General features: G+C 30.9%; 1 protein-coding gene across 1 annotated transcript; it reads left to right on the top strand.

Annotated features, from left to right (window-relative positions):
* The first annotated feature begins 12,088 nt into the window (after positions 1-12,088).
* Positions 12,089-18,606, top strand: LOC134249569 (uncharacterized). The gene is made up of 4 exons (XM_062731900.1): positions 12,089-12,272; positions 12,365-13,423; positions 17,040-17,192; positions 17,308-18,606. The coding sequence occupies exons 1-4, from the start codon at positions 12,089-12,091 to the stop codon at positions 18,549-18,551; spliced, it is 2,640 nt and encodes an 879-aa protein (XP_062587884.1). The 3' UTR covers positions 18,552-18,606.
* Positions 18,607-19,951: the final 1,345 nt, after the last annotated feature.

The raw sequence follows: 19,951 nt of genomic DNA, 5'->3' as shown, positions 1-19,951 counted from the left end.
CAGTATGACATTATTTTAGTGCTTACATAATTGCACTGTAAACCTCGACATGTTTCTGCACATAATATTACCTGATTTCATAATTTGCTGTCAGTGTAAGAATTGGTCAAATTTTGTATTTTCATATGTACTGTTCGTCCCCTGCCTCATATCAGGATTAAAGTGATCTTCTTAAGTCCCACTTATGCAAAAGAGGCTACAATGCCCGCACCGTACAAGCAGCTATTGATGAGAAGCAAAACCTATTACGCTACAAGAAAACAAGACAATAGCGACAGGGTCCCTCTGGAAACCACATAACATCCCGTCCTTAATAACCTTAGCGGTTTCCTTCAAAAGAATCTACCAATTATCAATTCAAACAAACGAATGGCAGAGATCTTTAAGGAACCCCCATTTGCTACACACAGACGCCCTAGGAAAATAAAGGACATGGTAGTAAGAACCAGACTGGACAACCCATTAACTTACGGGGGCTTTAAAACTTGCTCTGACAGAAGATGTCTTCTTTGTAAGCACAGCACTGACACAGACAGTTTAACAGCCCTGTTACAGACCGCAGCTACAAAATACTAGGGAATTTGTCCTGTCATGCTGACAACTGCATTTATCTCATCAGTTGCAAAGTTTGATCCAAACTCTTAAACTAACATAAGTGAAGAAATATTAATATAGAAAGCACAAAGAAATTCACTTTTACATGGATACCCACTCCCGCCCCAGCCCGGCGTTGAACTCTCAACCTTCGAAATATGCCTCCTAGCAGTGCAGGAACAGCGCGCTAGACAGCTCGGCTATCTAGGCAAGTTAAAACAAAACTTGCTTTCGATGCCGATGGAGTTCTCGCGGCGCTGTCCTACACTACACGGTTATTGAAAATAGAAGTGAGATACAATTATTTGTTAGGTTATGTTATGTTAGTTTAAGAGTTGTTGTAAAATGTGCTTGATAAATAATAATTTAATTTCATTACAACATGTATAGGTAACAATCCCCTGTTAAAACTAATGTACAAATAACTGTATCTCACTTTTAATCTACTAATTTTCTTTTAAATCCCGGATAAAGATTTTAATACATTAAAATTTATCATGCAATGATTTTATTTGTACACTTTCTGTAATATCTAGTTTGACTTGCAATTCCTTAACATATTTTTTGTTTTGATGCACGATTAACTCTGATGAAACCTTGTTCGTTGTTTCTTTCAGGCTTATTCTGTAAAATATTACTGCTTTACATAACATTTATGAAGAAAATACCGTCAGTCTTATCTTTGTGTTTATCTATTTAATAAATAAATAGTCTACTTTTTTATTGATTACTTTTTTGCAGAACGTCGATTTTGTTTTTTTCAAGAGACCTATTTAGTCTCCTTTAATAAAAATGTTTCTTAGTTGCTAAAACATCCTTAAAGAGCGATATATGGTAAGTGTCTGAATTGGCCCCTTAAAATGAATACCGTAATTTTTCTTTATATATAGTTTTAATTTGTACAGCTATATATGCGACCTTTATTGGTCATTTTCATTGTTATCAAAATGCCGTTATTTTAGAAATATAACATCATAAAGATCACGTTTTCACGCCATTTTAGCATATTTTGTATAAAACTGCTTATTTCCAAGCAGTTTTTCTTCCAGAAAATATAGAGCGCAGCCTAGAATAAGCTTTATATTTTTACAAAAGATGTATCTATCCAATACTGATTACTGACAGAAAAATTATGTATGTTCTTCACTGCGCTCTATGTTTTCCATAAGAAAAAACATCAAGAAAAAGGCATATTTTTGGCTTTTTTGTTAAAAAGCAAAAATAGAATTAATTCTCATGTCATTTACAGCTAGAGAGTGCATACATTTATAAATATGAAAAATATATTAGAAATATTTCTAACATAATCTCTTCTTCAAAATAAATATCAATTAAACATATCTGAATGTAATTTCTAAAATGTCGATTTTTAGGGGGCCAGAATTGGATCTTATCATATATACTCCTTTATCTTTTAATTTATTTTTTATTAACTTTGTTTTTCTCCTGTGCAGAGCATACCCATGGTTATTTTCTTTCGTAACGTGACTTACAAAATTAACTCTTCTTACTAATATTAATCTTTCATTTCTATGTTTTACATTTCTTCTTTGGACTTTCATAAATGTTAAGGAAAAATGAATCATTGGCAATGGGGAGAAAATGTTTCTTCATTTTATTTTAAGGGTATGTAACTAGAGATCCTAAAATTTGCCGTTTCTCCATTAGATTTGCATTACTTCCTGTGTTGCGAGAAGAAGCTTACAGTGTGAAGAGATTTTTTTTTTCCAGAAAATATATGAGAAATGTTAAGATAATTTTTGTTCAATGTAGCAGTTGACCAATTAAGATATCAAAATACCCTATAAGCAACCATTACCATTCGGATAAAATATATTTAAAAAATACTTAGCCAGGTTCACGTAACAAAATTGCTGCGTGTTTTATGAGCGGTTTACGCAGTAAAATTTTCAACTGAAAGTGAATTTAATAGAAGCAATGAATTTGTGCTTATTTGTTTTTTGCTTCTTCTAGTAAAAACAATAAACCATTCCTTGCATAAATGTTCGGAAAACACGAAGATTTATTTAGCCTAGAAATATCGGGCCCAGCTCACGAAGAATCGACTGGAGAGGACCAAATCCCCTTCAGCAAATGCCTGATAAAGAAATTCAACGTATGAAAAAGTTCAGGAAATTCCAAGAAGTCTCAAAATCACTTAGCAGCACATGTACTCAAAATTAAACGATATTCTAACATGACTTGTTAGCTCAAACCATGACAAACTACTGAAAATGGCATTTTCAATTCTTCGATTCAGTTAAAATGAAATAACACATGGTTCGCAAATCAGTCTTAATATCTTAGAAAGATTCATATATACCTTTTTAAAAAACATGGATATGGAGATAACGAACAGTATTCAATTTCAAAGTATTAAAATATTTAACATTAAATATATTAAACAATACAAATTAGTAGCAGAGCAAACAGGGACTTCCGAAACATCAGAGGTGGGATCAGGTGCCATGGAGGAGTGAGCATCCTCTGCTGACCGGTCACACCCGCTTTGTGCTGCTTGTCAAGATCGGGAAATAACTGAAAAATCTGTAGTCGATTCGGTGTTAAAATAATGGACTTATAATTAGTATGAAAAACGTCGGTCGGCATTTGAACAAAGGATCATTTGTATTTAATGACAATGTCGTTGTATCGACCATAGAACTTACAAAATGATGACTTTATACGACACTGCTGATATTCTTCTCATCAACTTGCTTGTCAATAATTTACCTCGTTTTAGAAATTGTTCATACGTAGAGCATGTCTTGCATATCAGTTCAACTATATTTATATATACTCCATATGCAGGTGATTAAGGTATATTAATTGCTGCATAAGTAAGGGAAGTTGACGTTAGAAAAGTTAAAGGCATCACGTGTATCATATAGCTTGGATGTTAGATTTCCATTAACGTGTTTTTCAAGTAAAATATCCAAGTTTGAAACAGTTGTGTTGGACTCTGTGGTGTTATCTCAAACTTTCAATGATATATCGTATCGACGTAGAAATGACATGACCATTTAATCCATTCTGAGAAAGTGTTGCATAGTCTTGGAACAAATTCATAATGCAATTGAAGTTATTTCGCCAACTGAAGATTTCGGCTTGTCGTATTTTGTATCATTTAAAATGAAATATCTAAGGACTCAATAGAACTTTAATGAAAATACTAGTAATGGTGTGTCCGGCTGAAAGAATAAAACACATAAGAATAATCAAAAAGATTGAGTTTTAGATCGAAATTTTTGGTCCGTGTAACACTTAACAATTCAAATTTCTAAAACGATTTAGAGTTTTAGAATGTTAATATATAAGTTCAAAATTCTAACTTTCAAAAACTCAAACTGATTTGGTATATTGAAATTTAATATTCTCGTTCAAAAATCTAAAATTTCAAACTTCAAAACAGGTTCAACATTTTTAGTTTTTAGATTTTCACCTTAAATATTTAAAATTCAAATTTCCAAAAACAAATTTTGTATTTTAAACTTTTGAGATTTTTATCTACCGTTTGTTTCGAAACTTTACGCTTAACAATCTAAAATTCTATAACATTTTCGTCTTTTGATTATTTAAAATTTACTTCAAACTTCCAACTTTCAAACGCTTTTGATTTTTAGAAATTTAGAATTTTGATTTAAAAACTCAACTTTTGAATAAACAAAACACGTTTGTACATTTTGAGTTTTTAGAATTTTACTTTAAATATCCAAAATAAAAAATTCTATACCTGGTTTAAATTTTGGATATTTAAAGTAAAATTCTAAAAACTTAAAGTGTTAAGTTATTAGAAATTTGAACATTTGAATCAAAATTCCAAATTTCTAAAAATCTTAAACGTTTCAAAGTAGAATTTTAGAAGTTTGAAGCTAATTTCAAATAATTGAAAGACGAAAAATATTACCGAACTTTAGATTGTTAAGTGTAAACTTTCTGAACAAACGGTAGACTAAAAACTCAAACTATTAAATTCCATTAATCGTTTTTGGTAATTTGAACTTTGAAAATTTAAGGTAAATATCTAAAATATTAAAATTCTAAAACCTATCTGGAAATTTGAAAATTTAGATTTTTGAACTAAAATATTAAATTTCAATATACCAAATCAGTTTGAGTTTTTGAAAGTTAGATTTTTGAACTAATATATTAACATTCTAAAACTCTAAATCGATTTAGAAATTTGAATTGTTAAGTGTTACACGGACCATTTTTAATTTCGTTTAGAATTGAAAAGTAGGCTCAAAGGTTTGGCAATATCGGTAGGAAATGTATGGTGATTAAACTTGAAATATGGCAAAATGAAATATATGTATAGAGCAAACAGTATTTAAGCTCAATAGTCAATTTAAGAAATGATTTTAATTTTTGATTATTTATGAGGTTATGAACTATGGCGCTTCGCACCTGCATATTTATAAGCAATATGATAAATATGCCGATGTGAAGAACATATACCGCATAAATCTTCAAAAATTAATTCATTTCTTATATTTACATTATATTCCTCATTAGTTGCCACGCAATTATGTCATAAAAATGTCATTTTTAAAGCAGCCAAAAAAACACAAACAAACAAACAGTTGGCTCTATAGTTTTGAGGTCAAGTATGGCAAAATGACGTAAAAACGGAGATAGTCTTGCTCATCCATGGCAGCTTATGAGAAAATAACATCAATGAGGCGCCATGGATGAATGAACACCACCTGCCGACCCGTCCTATCTGTCGTGTACACCTTGTAACGATCAGGAAATAGCAGGAAAAAAAAAACTGTCGACTATACATTGTGTAATCAATGGCGTAAAAATTAGTTTGAAAAACATCAGTCAGTATTGTACTTAATTTAAAATTGTATTTGCTTACAAGCCCATTGAATTGACCATAGAATAGACATGTGTTGATATCTTTGTTACTAGCATGGATTTTCATATAAGGGAAATTGTACTAATGAATATCTATGTATTGGGTTTGAACCGAGTTCAGCATAACGAATTAACGTACATCAACTGTTTGTCACGTGACATGATTAAAAGAAGGAAAAAAAATATGCACGTTTGCAAAGATCATAACGATATACGGATAATTTTTCACTATTGAATTGACTGTGTTTTCTTAAAGACAAACGATAATGAAATGTTTATAGATCTGTCTCATAAGAAAGAGGATACAATAAACACACAGTCCTTTATTTATCCTTTGTTTATCCAGTATTTACCTTTGAGATAAATATAGTTTTTAAAAACGTTAGAAATGTAAAAAAAAAATTCTGAGGGATTGTAGGCAAAACCGATATATTTCTCCCTTCTGACATTGAAAAAAACGTTTTAGAAATCTGCAGGCATCTTTCATTTACTAGATCGTGACTTTAAGAACCCAAAACCAAGAGTTCAATATTTGCCATTGTTCTCTGTTTAAACATATCAAATTACTGCATCAATACACAGAACGGTGACATAAATTAGTAGTATGAGAATTACATGTACGTAGTTTGTTTAAGAAAAACACTATCCAAACAAACAGTTCTTTCTATACAAACACAAAATTAATTCTCTAACAAACACAAAATTAAATCTCTAAATATTTTAAATGTTGTGACAAACCTCATAGCGCAGGCAGAACCACAAGTATTTGTTAGAGCTTATTGCGTAAATGCTTTTGAAACCTGATTATTCAAATTGGAACCACTGTGATTCCTTACTTACTAACTTTTGATTTTGGGTAAGAAGTGTTCTTTAAGTTTTATATTTTTATTTTATGTATAAATACTAATATACGTATGCCTTTTGTATAGCTTATCTGTTGATTAAAGGAAAATCTATGTAATTATTTCTTTTGCTTGTTTCTTCATTAAAAGTATAAATGACTGCTGACTTTGAAACTTAGTGAGGGAATGAACAACCCTTTACAGGTATCATTTGTAGTATTTATTAAATTTTTAATACGTGACGATTCCAAACAGATAGTAAATATGTGTTGTGCTTAGAATACCGGTACTGCATTTGACCGGAAAATCATTCTTTGTTTCTGTTTAGGAGAACTTAATATGGAAAAAAAATTAGGAAGTAATTGCAAACTCAGGTTTAAACAGAAATTGAAAAGTTAAGAAAAAATCCGTAGTTTTTCTCCTTTTTTTAGTTTTAAATATATTTTTTTAATTGTAAAAAATCATATGATATAACTGTTATCCCTAAATAGTAAAATAAACTTTATTATGATTCTCAGGTCCATCAAGTATTATAAAAATTATGTTTACATTAACATCACTAGAGTGAAAGTATAAAAACACACAGGGAAGTAGTCAATTACATGTTTAAGAAAAACAAAATAATAAACTATTCTATTTTCGGTTAACTCCTACTCGACCAATAATTTCGAATCACATTTAAAAAAAATATAGATAAAATGTTTTTAATCATGTGATTACAATGTACATTTTAACTAAGTATTGTTTTGTTATATTTCTAATGTTCGTGTTGAATAAAGGTGTGGAAATGAATATTTTTTTTTTAAATGTTGTCATTATAGCATGTTCTTAATAGCATTCTATTCATTTTTTATGCAGTCCATGGCTACCTTTTCCAGCGTTGCAACAGTTTGAATGCAACGATGGAAAATGGGACGTTAAGGAAAGTCCATACGTTTACCGATCCTGTTTTCATTTTACTCACAAATCCAAAATTCTGATTATCACTTTTCTACTGAATTATATTTATCTAAATGATTAAAAATAAATCTCTTTTATATTTGTTGGTTATAATTGACATTGTAGATACAAAGTATTTAACTTATATTATTTATAGAAATTAACACTTTGCACGCTGTCCATAGGATATATATGTTTTACATGTATACTACATAGTATTACACAGACACACAATTTTCAATTTTCTCCATGGACCTAAAGCTTTTTAAATTTCTTCATGCAGAGTAACTTGATATAAGTTTTTATTGATTTTTTTAGCCTGTGTTATCTGGTCAACCTTAATGAAGTGTGTTTTTGTTAACTTTATTCTAGTACAGAAAAAAATGAATTTACAAAATTGGATTTCTGAGAATTACTAAAAATAAAGATTTTTTTAATCTGATAGACATAAACAGATTCAACATCAATTAGTCATGTTTTTCGATAAAGAGTTTAAATATTCTCTTGAAAAAATGATATTTTTTTTTATTCATAAATTTTAACAAAAAATTGAGGTGATTTGGTGCATAGCTAAATAAACTGTACTTACTTAGTAATAAATATAATTTTTTGCATATGCGCTATGGCTGACGTCAAAATAGCCGTATCAGCCCTGCAGGGCTGATATTGATTTGCCGGGCTGATATAGATTATCAGCCCTGCTGCGTGCAGGTCTGATACGGATCAATATCACACATTAGTAAATTAAACCTTAAAATCTGTAATTGTGATCATACACATATTTTGGGGGTACCATAATTCTGTTAATTTTATTAATTCAACTTTTTGAATGTAATGATAATCTAACTGATAAAGAATAGATTATTTTAAAATTACGGATTGGGGACATTTGGAATAGAAGTACATGCAGAAACAAACCGAATCTGTATGAGACAATAGACTGTGTACATTTTAAGAAGTCCGTGAATGATTATGTACTTATTTCCTTATCGACTTATTGTGTTCTCTATTTTATTACTAGGTATGTAATAAATGTAATAAAACATACCCTTTTCCACATCACATCCTGTATCAGCCCTCGACCAATATCAGCCTTCAGTCCTCTGGCTGTTATTGGTGTCTCGGGCTGATACAGGATGTGGTATGGAAATGTGCATGTATTATTCTCTATATAACATATCTTTATTTTCAATTTGGTCGTTGAATTTTTAGAGGTAGGTACACTGGACATATTGTTAGAAAATTAACCTGAAAAGAGATGTCTTTAATGGGTGTTTTAATTAGTTCATGACTTATTCAAGGTATTCAAAATAATATATTATCAGTTTGACAGAAATTTGGAATATATGGAACTACCGTTTACAATCAATCAATATTACTGCATATTTTAGCTATTTTCTTTTTTATAGGTAACTTGTCATCCAAGTTAATAATTCAATGGGAAAAGTTGTGATAAAAAGCACTTTGATTTGGATTACCCTGCTAATATCATGGACAAATTTGACTAAAGGGCAAATACTATATGATGTACTGGTGGGTGAAACATGTTCTGGGACAGAGGAATTGGATTTTTTAAAAAAAGAAGTTACTGCTTTGCAGAAAGTAGTAAAGGAGCAAGCAATTCAATTGCAAATTCTAGAGGAAAAACTTTACTCCATTAATCAAATACTTTCTTTAAGTAAGTACAAAATCGATTTATTTTAAATAACTATTATTATTTTTATTCATTTCTAATTTTTAAAACATTGAATTTATTCTCTTTATTTAAACTCTTACTATGTTTAAGCTTCAAGTTTTAATTTGCCAAATTTTAAATTTAAAAAAAAAAGATAATAACAATATTAAAATGTAACTTCATGAGCACATGGTTCAGTTTTTGAAAGTTTAACATATATAAATTATGCAGCTACGTCATGTATCTTAATTTGCATATGTTAACTCCATTGGATGATACTGTATGACGTGTTTTCTTTGCGGGCGTTAAATTTGGCGTTTTGTTCACTGCTAAGCATGCTGATAATTTTGGCGAAATTTATTTTAGCGTACGCAAGGATTTCAATAATTGCAGATGGACACTAAGAAAAATACTGACTATTTCAGCGATTAAAATTTAAGCGGACTCTCATTAAAACAAAAAATAAGCCAAAATTAGCAATCCGCCATAAGTTAAAACATATCCTTTATGCTTCTGAGACTTTATAAATCTGAAGAAGTAATCACATTTATATGCGCATTGTTGTTCGGAGTCTGTTGCAACTCTTACTTTAGCTCCAAAGAAAAAAGATATTAACTGGTAAAAATTTACCAGAATGTCATCGCGTACTTATAATATAGGCCTTTCAATTGCCGCTAGGGGTCGATGTTATGAACGATAACTCGCTGCTGAAACTTGTTTAGAGCAGGCTCGGGGTATCTACCTGTTTACACGGAAGACAGTTTTTAGCATTTTTCAAGTCTTTCTTTGCTCTCAGTAGAATCCAGTGGTTTTAAAATTTAGCACCAATGTTAAACTTATTTACTGTTTAGTTGCAGACATCGGTTTACTGCATAGAATTAAATTTTTAAATTAAAATAAAAAGTGAAATCTACCCTCCTTCTCAGTTCTATACTAATTAAAGTTTTATACTCGGTCGTTCCCCTTCGTGCTTAGTAACACAAATAAGATGATCAATTGTTGCATTTATTTGTAAATATATATATATATCTACACAGGAAGCGAAAAAGCGCGAAAACAAAAAACATGACATTAAATTTTCTTCTTCATAATAATCGTCAAAGAGAGTTAAAACTAGTGAATATACTCTGTTCCCCATTCATTTAACCCTTTTATTTCAGGTAGAGTGAAGACATTCTCTTTCTCTTGGTCAAACGTTTTGTGTACAAAACAATGGAAGGAACCCTTTTGTGTATATAACAATAATAACAATACCAATGCTGAAGCAGCCTATATGTCATTCCTATAAACGATAACTCAAAAATCGGCACTAAGATGGTCATTTTTCACACCTGAGTTACCTGTCCTTAAACACAACATCGGAAAAGTCAATTATAAATTATTAAACTTTTTAATAATGTAATTAAAGGTTCGCATAAGTAATTATCTTTTTTGATAATTTCATGTACCTATAACTCTATCTATACAATGTTTTTTACCATATGTGCAACTTGAAAAATTAGTTGAAAGGCTTATATAATACTAATATGCATAAACTCTTGGTTAAAACACAATTATGCTAGTCCTCTTGAATTTCAAAATGTGCATTCGTCCCTATATTATAAACGCAACGATAGATTACTTACAGCGTCATTTAATGTCAATAGATAACGCGTTAGATCTTTTTTTGTGTATGGAAACGATAAGGAACCATTAACAGTACTTAAAATACTACCATCCTATGATTACATGATTTGAACCAAACTAGACTCTACATTCCCAAACCCCTTTGTACATGTGAAAAGATGGGCTCTATTTCTATAGCAACTTGAAATCAATGAACTATCACTTGCAGTTTGACATGTCCTTTTAGGTTCGAACTTTAACACTTAAATTTGTCCCAATAACTGATTATGTCCCAATAACTAGTCATCAAAGAAAATTGCTTTCAATGTGACTAAATCGATGATAATTCCCTAACCCATTTTATATATTGTTTCGAAATGCCAATTGTCGAAACACTACTTCCAATCTCTACACAAAAAATATGTCCGACTTGCCTTCACATTTATTTTGCCGAATTATCTGAATTCTATTCTGCTCATTGAAATCAAGAGATTTGTTCTACCATTCATACATTTTCAATTATAGAAAGCGTTGATTGAAAAAATAATGTATAAAAAAGAATTCATATATGGAAAGTATGATATTGGAAGCGAAACAGGTTCTTATAAAGTATGATGAGCGTCAAAGACGTGCATCATTCCTTGGTACGTTAATATTAGGACCAAAAGTAAATCACATTAGCTTTATGAATAGTTTGGCAGTGACAAAAATCTACATTTCGGTCAAAAGAAACTATATTTTGCAGATTATGGAAAAACTTACATAAAAAATTTAAACTTTAAGCTTAACAAATTAAGTATAAAAACTTTCCTTAATCTTCAATCACATGCAATATATGCTGAAAAGAAAATAAAAAACATGATAAACTGTTAAGGTGAATTAAATTTATTTTTATTTTCATTTTTTTGCAGTATTCCTATTTAACTTTTCAAAACAATTTCAAGAAAAATAAACCAAAATCCAATTTGATTTTGTCTTATAATTCGTAAGTTATTGAAACTCATATGACGATACCCCATGACGATACCCCATGAACGTAAACATTAAAAACTTATTATCTTCTATGTCTCCACTGCACACTTGTCACAGCCTTAATTTTCGTTGTCATTGAATTTATCAGAGTGTTTATCTTTCATACCCTGTCTACATTGAGCATGAGAACCACACGATAAAATTGATCTAACAACCTGCGCATGCGCCAGTGAAAGGAACAAAAACGTAAAGTTGACTGGTAAAAAACACAAATTGCACAATTGGTTTCTTTCAGTTTTACGGTAAATGTAAAGTTTATTAAAAACTACTGTATTAATAGCGGTTTTGGTGGTTGTTATGTGTCGATTAAACAAAAGGCAGGTCGAATAACCTGACCGTAACTTGACTCTGCTTGATTTTCTTTGTTACGTAAATAATGATATAAATATAAGAAATATGATGACATTTTAATGTTTCATTTGGATTTGAATTGAAGCTTGTACGTGATAAAATTTTCTGTAACTTGAACATGTGACTTACTTCACGTCATACAAAATATTGCTTCCTAAAAGCATTACAAACATGCATAAATAAAATTATGGATCGGGGTATCGAATTTGCAGATGACATTCCAACTTCCACATCTTTATCAACAACTAGAAAATTCTCTACCAGTCCAACAATAAAGATATACACAACATCAGCGAAGCTTGAATCTGTAATCACACAGAAAACAAACACGATTGCGACAAAAGGAGCAACATCAACCACACAAACAATAGGTAAAATTTTGTGCTTTTACCTCAAGATTCTTAGGAAATTAATAGGAAAATTTTGTTTATCTGCTTTTACATTTTGAATATAATATTTTTAGGTAGCAGAGGCAAAGAATTTCTTATTTTGTTCATGGGAAAACTTTCCACAACATCAGGACCAATGAGAGTATTAATTACAACAGATAGTAATTCATCTGTAACGATCTCCACTTCACCTAATTTAGATGCAGCCATTAAATTGCAAACAGACAGAATAACAAATATTACCACGTCTTCAAAAATTACATTTCCTTTTAAATTGTCATGTGACTACTTCAAAGTTGAGTCAAAAGCTATACTGCTGCACATATCTCAATTGTCCACCATATCCATGTTTGATGGGAACGATGGAACACTGGTTTTTCCAACAAACAAATTGTCAACAAAATATATTGCAACAAATCCATATCGATCAAAGAGTGACTATTATAGTCAGTTTGCTATTGCAGCCTTGTATGACAGAACGAATATAAACATTAAATTCAAAACAAAAACCACAGCTACAATTGCTTTACTTGGTGGAACATACAAAAATCAAGACGTTTTCACACTTACTTTAGAAAAATTGGAAACTTTTCAAATAGGACACACTAGTGATCTCAGTGGAACCTTAATTGTGTCTACAAAGCCTATCGCTGTATTCTCTGGAAATCGATATCAGTATCTAAAAGGTAGTTACTATGGTCACATGATAGCTCAGCTTCCCCCTACTAACGAATTTGATTATCAGTACATTGTGCCTCCCTTCTACAATAATGTGGCAACGTTGATTCAGGTTGCAAGTAACATTCATAGTTCAGTTAATGTAAGTATCGGTACCGGCGTATCAACGTGGAACATGACTGACGAATACAGAAATTTGGAAATAAAGTCTAATGAAGTAACTCTTTTAGAGTCTGAAAATCCTATATTGGTCACTGGTTTTGGAATGGGTTCGAGCATAAACAGCCCTTATATGACCGGTATTCCAGGTGTCCATCAATATCTCGACTTCTATAAGGTGTTTGTACCAGACGGATATACAAATAATTATCTTTGTGTGATTATACAGCATAAGTTTAAAAACAACCTGCTGTTGAACGGCTATTCTACAGAAAATTATTTAACTGTGCAGGAGAGTAGTTCAATCATTTCACAAAATACTTTTAGCATCCTTACATTTACAGTTAACAATGGAACAATAGTTTTATCAACAACCAATAATGCCAAATTTGGAGTTATTGTCTATGGACATAAGTATCGGGACGGATATGCATATGCTGGAAATTACGTACTTACTTAGACTTCTTAACTTTTGAAATTGAAGTCATCCGTTACTCTTTGTTCATGTATCAATGTACGCATAATCATCGATTCATTTAAGTAGTTTGTTGTCTTGTATCAAATTAGACAGATAAGAAAACTGAAAACAAAAATTCATCGGAGTAAAATGATTTTTTGGGTCAAAGATCATGAGAGTTATTTTGGATAACTTGAATAAATTAACATAAATGTCACTACTCAGTTTATTTTTTTTGATTTACTTACGGAATGAATACCCTGATATAATATTCATTTTTCACTTTTATCATTAACATAAAGAGTGTAAATAATAAACTTTGATGCAATGTCTTTTTTTTAACTATTTTATTGATATACTGTCTGCATATTCTCCAGAAAAGTTATATTGTGACAGTCGTATATTTGTATACCGATATATTGAAAAAGTTTTAAAAAGACCTACATGTATATAAATCGATATTGCGACGGCATATCCTCAATGTATCGTGCCAAGTTTTTACACATAAACTCAAAAAGCATTAAGGTATTTGAAAAGCGCTGCGAACCTCATGAATTAGTTCGTGCAAATAAATTAATTACACCTACATTCAATGAAGTTGACAATAAAAATATTAAACCTGATGTCTTACAAATGAACTTTTAGCAATTAAATAGTGGGATCTAGAGGTTCGCTACACTTTTCACAAAGTACATACAGTGTTGAGAAGAATTATCAATTGAATAAATATTTAAACTTGTTAATGCCCTTGCAATATTGGAAAACGTAGGCTATCTCGAGATTCCTGCCTATATTTTGCACCCATTTACATCAATATCAATAGCACTATTGCCATTAAATCTTTCTTTAATACGAAGAATTGTTCAATGATAATTAATTAATTATTTTGAAACCAGCGCTAGATAAAAAATAATCCCAAATTCTAGCCCTTAAAAAGGTGGTAGATTATGTTTTCTATCGGTTTTTCAAGCATCAGCTTATTTTGAATTAATAATATAATAGTGTTGTGTTTTGCGTGCACTATGCCTAAATAGTAGTCAGGGTTTGACACATTGTGCACAAGCCGGAGGCGAGTGCACTATGTGTCAAACCCTGACTTCTATTTAGGCATAGTGCACGCAAAACACAACACTATTGTTATTATTATGCTGACTGTTGTATAAAAACAACAATATTTTCTCCGTTTCCAATCTTTCATCACCTCTCACATTCTCGTTTGTGCAGCCCTATTATGACGTCATGTTGTGCTACATATACGTCAAAAACTGTTTTCTTTTATTTTGAATATTTCAAGCATTTGGTACAATGAACATATAGTTTTAGAGAATCATAGTTGAGCAAAGGAAAAAAATTTGCCAGAAACCATTTTAGAAATTTATTTTATTCCTTTTTCTTCTTTACTGGTAAAATATTTGAAACCAAGTTTATATATATTATAGTATAATTATGAAGATTATGGCTCCCGTGACGTTATCGGTAGCGCGTCAGACTGACAATGTCGGGGTCGTGAGTTTGCTCCCCGGCGTGGGCGTGGTCTAATTATCTTCAGAAATGGAAAGCGTGCACTATTTCGGCATAGTGTGCTTACGCTATATAAATCCTTAGAACACTATGCGGGAATAGTAGGGTATTGGTTATATAAAGACAAGGTGACAGGAAGCTTATTAATCTTGAATATGATCGATTGTTCCTAAAATCTTTTCTTATGTGTTACGCAGATAATATTAAACATATATCTCAGCTATGTTAAGGACCGATATGGAAAATGTGACCTTTGCATCGTTTTAATATGTAATATTTCTTTTTAAAAAATGTGACAAAGCAACTGAATACTTGTATAAAATGTAATACAGCAATCAATAATGGATAGAAATGGGCCGTAGTTATTACAGTTATATCGCATGTATCAGCTGTTTGTCACGTGACTTGTATAAAAACAGAATTATTAAGCTCAACGTAGGAAATGATTATAGTGCAAGGGTATACGCTTGTTTTTCAAGAGCAAAATTGATACGCGTTATAAAATGTTTATTTCCTCTATCCAAAACGTGCTGGGAGCTAGTCTGTGCTCTTTGCGAAGTACTAAAAATTTTGCCGAAAATGCTTATAATGAATAAAAATTTCAACTCCGCATAAATTCTGTTTAAATAAAAATAATGTCATGCAGACCAGGATCAGCCTTCATCACTTTACAAAACATACGCTATCTAAGCAATAAGGATTCCAAATTTCAGCGATATTCTCTTCATTCCTTTTCCCTGTGTAGCACCAATGCTACTAGATAAATTCCTATTCTACACAAATTGTATTTAATAAATGTTCTTTTAGGATTAATGATTAGGTTTAAAAATTAGCGATTATATCATTTTATTTAGGCATTCTTGGAATTATTAAACCAATGAATTTAGTCCTCTGGATTACCTGTGCTGCGCTATATCAAGGCTGTTGACGTCATATTTGAAGAAAAACTTTCTTCTATTATTCGACTGTTTTGCTATCAAGTATTGCAATTTTACAAGATTTTATATATAATTGATAAAAAAATAATAAATTCAAGTTGTTATTTATGCATGATAATGTTGTTAATTAATTTTTGTGACTTGTTAAATTTCAATGACGTCACAATTAGATTTCCAATACGGTGTACCAAGAATGTGAACTTTGACCTTCCTTAACATTAGTTGTAAACCGCCTTGAAAGCGATGAAATAATTACCATTTTTGTAGGTTTTGCATATAAGTATATGCCCCCACTCCCCGTGAAACAAAAAATGCTTTGGTATGAATTTGTGAAATGACAGTCCATATTACCTCAACATAAAAAGGATTTAACAAAGTACGGACGACGTAAAATATGTTTAAATATACAGAACTATGAATTCATGTCTACTACAAAATGCAAAATTGTTCACCTACATTAGTACTGAATAATTTTTCAACCACGATATAAAACCTCCATGAACCAATATATTTTTTTTTCAAACCACGAAAATTTAACCCTTAGAAAAAGTGATTTTACAAAATTAATCAAAAGAATCGAATTGGGGGAAAACCGTGTTTGGGTAAAAACACAGGATGTTTTTGTATAAATATCCTGTGTGCATCTAATCCAATTCTACATTACGTCAAAATGTAAAATATTGCTCAAGATGTTACATGTAGTACCTAGGCGAAAGATAAAGACAAAACATCGAATATCACCTTTTGGTTATACTGTTACATCAAGCATGAGATTAGACATTATGCACAGGTAAACCGATTACCATAACCTTAAAATTTTTACCATAATATTTTTTTTTAGTTTTTAAACACAGTCCAAATTCAGCAAAATATTTCTTTTTTGACGGAATTAGGCCACGATCTCCTTGAATAAATTCTCACAGTGTAAGATATAAACTGAAATACTTTAAAAAAAATAATTTTGCCTGATTTTATTTGGAGTATTGAATCCTACAGTGACACCGGGAACTACTCGAACACCGACCAAGAATGTACCAATACCAACAACTAATCTAACGACGACTTTTGATGAACTGGGCATAACTACAACAGAAATAGCAAAAACTACTCAGACTCTATCAACAACTACTCAAAAGGGCACTGGAACAGGTACAAATAGCCAAAATAGCTCGTTTAATCTTTTTACAGGTAAAAAAAAAACTGTTGTTTTTTATTTCCCTTTCCACAGGACGTATTATAGAAAATATTTAATATATTTTTTCAGGTAACAAAGGCAAGGAATTCCTTTTCCTTTTCATGCACAATCTACGTTATGAAGGAACCTTATCAATATACATCACAACAGATAAAGAAGCAAATGTCACCTTGGTAACTTCACCTTTCTTGAATGAAAATATTAAATCAGCAATTGACAGCCGACAGCATTTTATTTCCAATACAATGATACTTTTTCCTCATGAAATGATGTGTAAATATATGACAATTGAATTCAAAGCTGTAATATTACAAACTTCGGCAATATCGACAGTAACTATGTTTCAAAGAAATTTCGATAAACAATCCAGCGACGGAACACTGATCATTCCAACAAACAAACTCTCCACTAAATACTTAATTTCTTCAACAGAGCCGTTTTCTTCATCGGCTGATTATAATAGTCAATTTGCTATCGGGGCCCTATACGAGAGAACACAAATCAATATCACATTCAAAATGAAAGAAAAAATTCCAGTTACAATTTTCGGGAAAGTATATACAGACGGAGATATCTTTCAAATAACATTGGATAGATTTGAAACCTTTCAAGTGAACCATATCACAGACCTGACCGGCACATACATATCATCAACGAAGTCAATAGCAGTGTTTTCTGGTAATCGGTGTCAGAGGTTTAAAATTGCCTTTTGTAGTCATCTTTTAACCCAGGTACCACCTATTATCGAATTAGACAATGAATACATTGTGCCTTCATTCTTTAATAATTCAGAGACTTTAATTCAGATATTAAGTGAAAGTCAGGGCTCTGTGAACGTAAGTTTCGTAACCAATACAACAAACATACCTTTAAATAGAAAAGAAAGTAAGAACATTGAAGTTGCCCAGAATAAAACTACAGTTGTTCTCTCAATCAGCCCGGTATTAGTCACTGGTTTCGGTATGGGATCTGAAAATAACGACCCTTTTATGACAGTTATCCCTGGTGTTAATCAATATGTCAATTACTATAAGTTTATGATACCAGATGGATTCGCAACAAACTTTATTTGCGTAGTAATTCAAAGAGATGCAATAGATTATCTTCAAATTAACGGAATAACAGTAAACCTTTACCAACCTGTAAACGAGAGCCTAGTTTATTTAAACAGATTTTACGTTGTCCGTACTTTTGGGGTCTCGAATGGAACGTATCTTCTTACAACAACGGACGAGTCTACTTTTGGAGTGATTGTGTATGGCCATGATCGCATTGACGGTTACGCATTCTCTGGAGACTTTGTCTTTCCATAGATCTCTTGGAAGAGCATATTATATTCATGCTTAATGTACATCTTTTTTAATTTTAAGATTTTGATAATTATTGAAATTTAATATTTAATTTCGAAATGAACTGTCATGTTTATATCATACTAAACACAACGGAAATCATTCAAAAGATAAGGGAATTGCATACAATCAATTTTTTTTTATAAAATATTATAATTTTTTATCTGAAATTAGTGTTTCAACTATGGATTCTCATGATTTTTTTTTTCTTTTTAATTACCAGTGCTCGTGAAAGACAAATAACTTGTTCAAGACTAATATGTCTGCGAAAAAAAATATTTTTTACTTTAATTTTTTTTCAAGGTTAATAATATATACATGTAACTTTAAGAAATCCCCACTACATGCATCACAATAAAAAATTCTATTACTTGTTTGCAAAAAAAGTTATACCATTCGTGTTCCTGTGTGGCGTATTGGATATTATTGAATTATTTAAATCAATATCATTTGAAAACCGGTCTGGTATGCAAACAAAGCAAAATCCAAAGGCGTTCTTAATGTCCTTGCTATGAGCGGTGAATTGTAAATTTGTGATCACAGGCACTAGCCCAGTTCACGAATAAACCTCGATCCTTTCATTGTGAAGAAGCTACTGCTATTTCAAAATTTTTGTCCCAGATAGGTATGGTAATCCCTGATGAATCTAAAATCAGTCTTCTTGCGGAATGTTCCTGTCTACAAAAACATTTTTTTTTAATAATTATAGCTTGGTGATCTTAGACGTTCAGTGGGGTTACATAATTGACCTTGTTTTTACGCAGTGATCATCTATAATTTTCGACAAAAGAATCATTACACATCTTAATTCAAATTACGCTAAATTACATCTCTTTATATGCGCTATACATTTGCAATGATATCTTTAAAATTGTCTTTGAAAGATAAAGATAAAAAAACAGGAATAAAGTTGTATAATTCCAATCAAAATTTCATGTATTGTTTTCCTTATTTTTGAGATGACGAGAACAGAGTCAAAAAGTTTATAAATCGATCAGATCTCTCAGTCAGAACCACTTTTTTTGCCCAGCTTTTATTGACACAAAACAATTAAACAAATGATTACTTACAGTATGTTTAAGGTAAACGATATCTGAAAATTAAACTCAAACAAAACTGGTGACAAACAGAACTTAGATACGGATAATATGCGTATGTATATTATGCTTCAGATAACAAGTGTGATTTTTTTTAATTGTCGTACTTACCATGCTTATATTAAAGGGTAATTTGGAAAAGACCAAATCTTTGCATAACTTTTGTTATATACCAAGAAAATTAAACCTATAGTGTTACATAACCATCAAGTTGAAAAATCAGAAAAAAAATTTCACCGGTTGATTTTTACCATTTTGCTTTTCCCG

Source organism: Saccostrea cucullata, unplaced genomic scaffold (assembly GCF_032062105.1).
Source record: "Saccostrea cucullata isolate Sc308-1 unplaced genomic scaffold, CSIRO_AGI_Scuc_v1 ctg10592, whole genome shotgun sequence".
In the NCBI taxonomy this organism is placed as follows: domain Eukaryota; kingdom Metazoa; phylum Mollusca; class Bivalvia; order Ostreida; family Ostreidae; genus Saccostrea; species Saccostrea cuccullata.
This window is presented reverse-complemented; position numbering and strand designations above follow the sequence as displayed.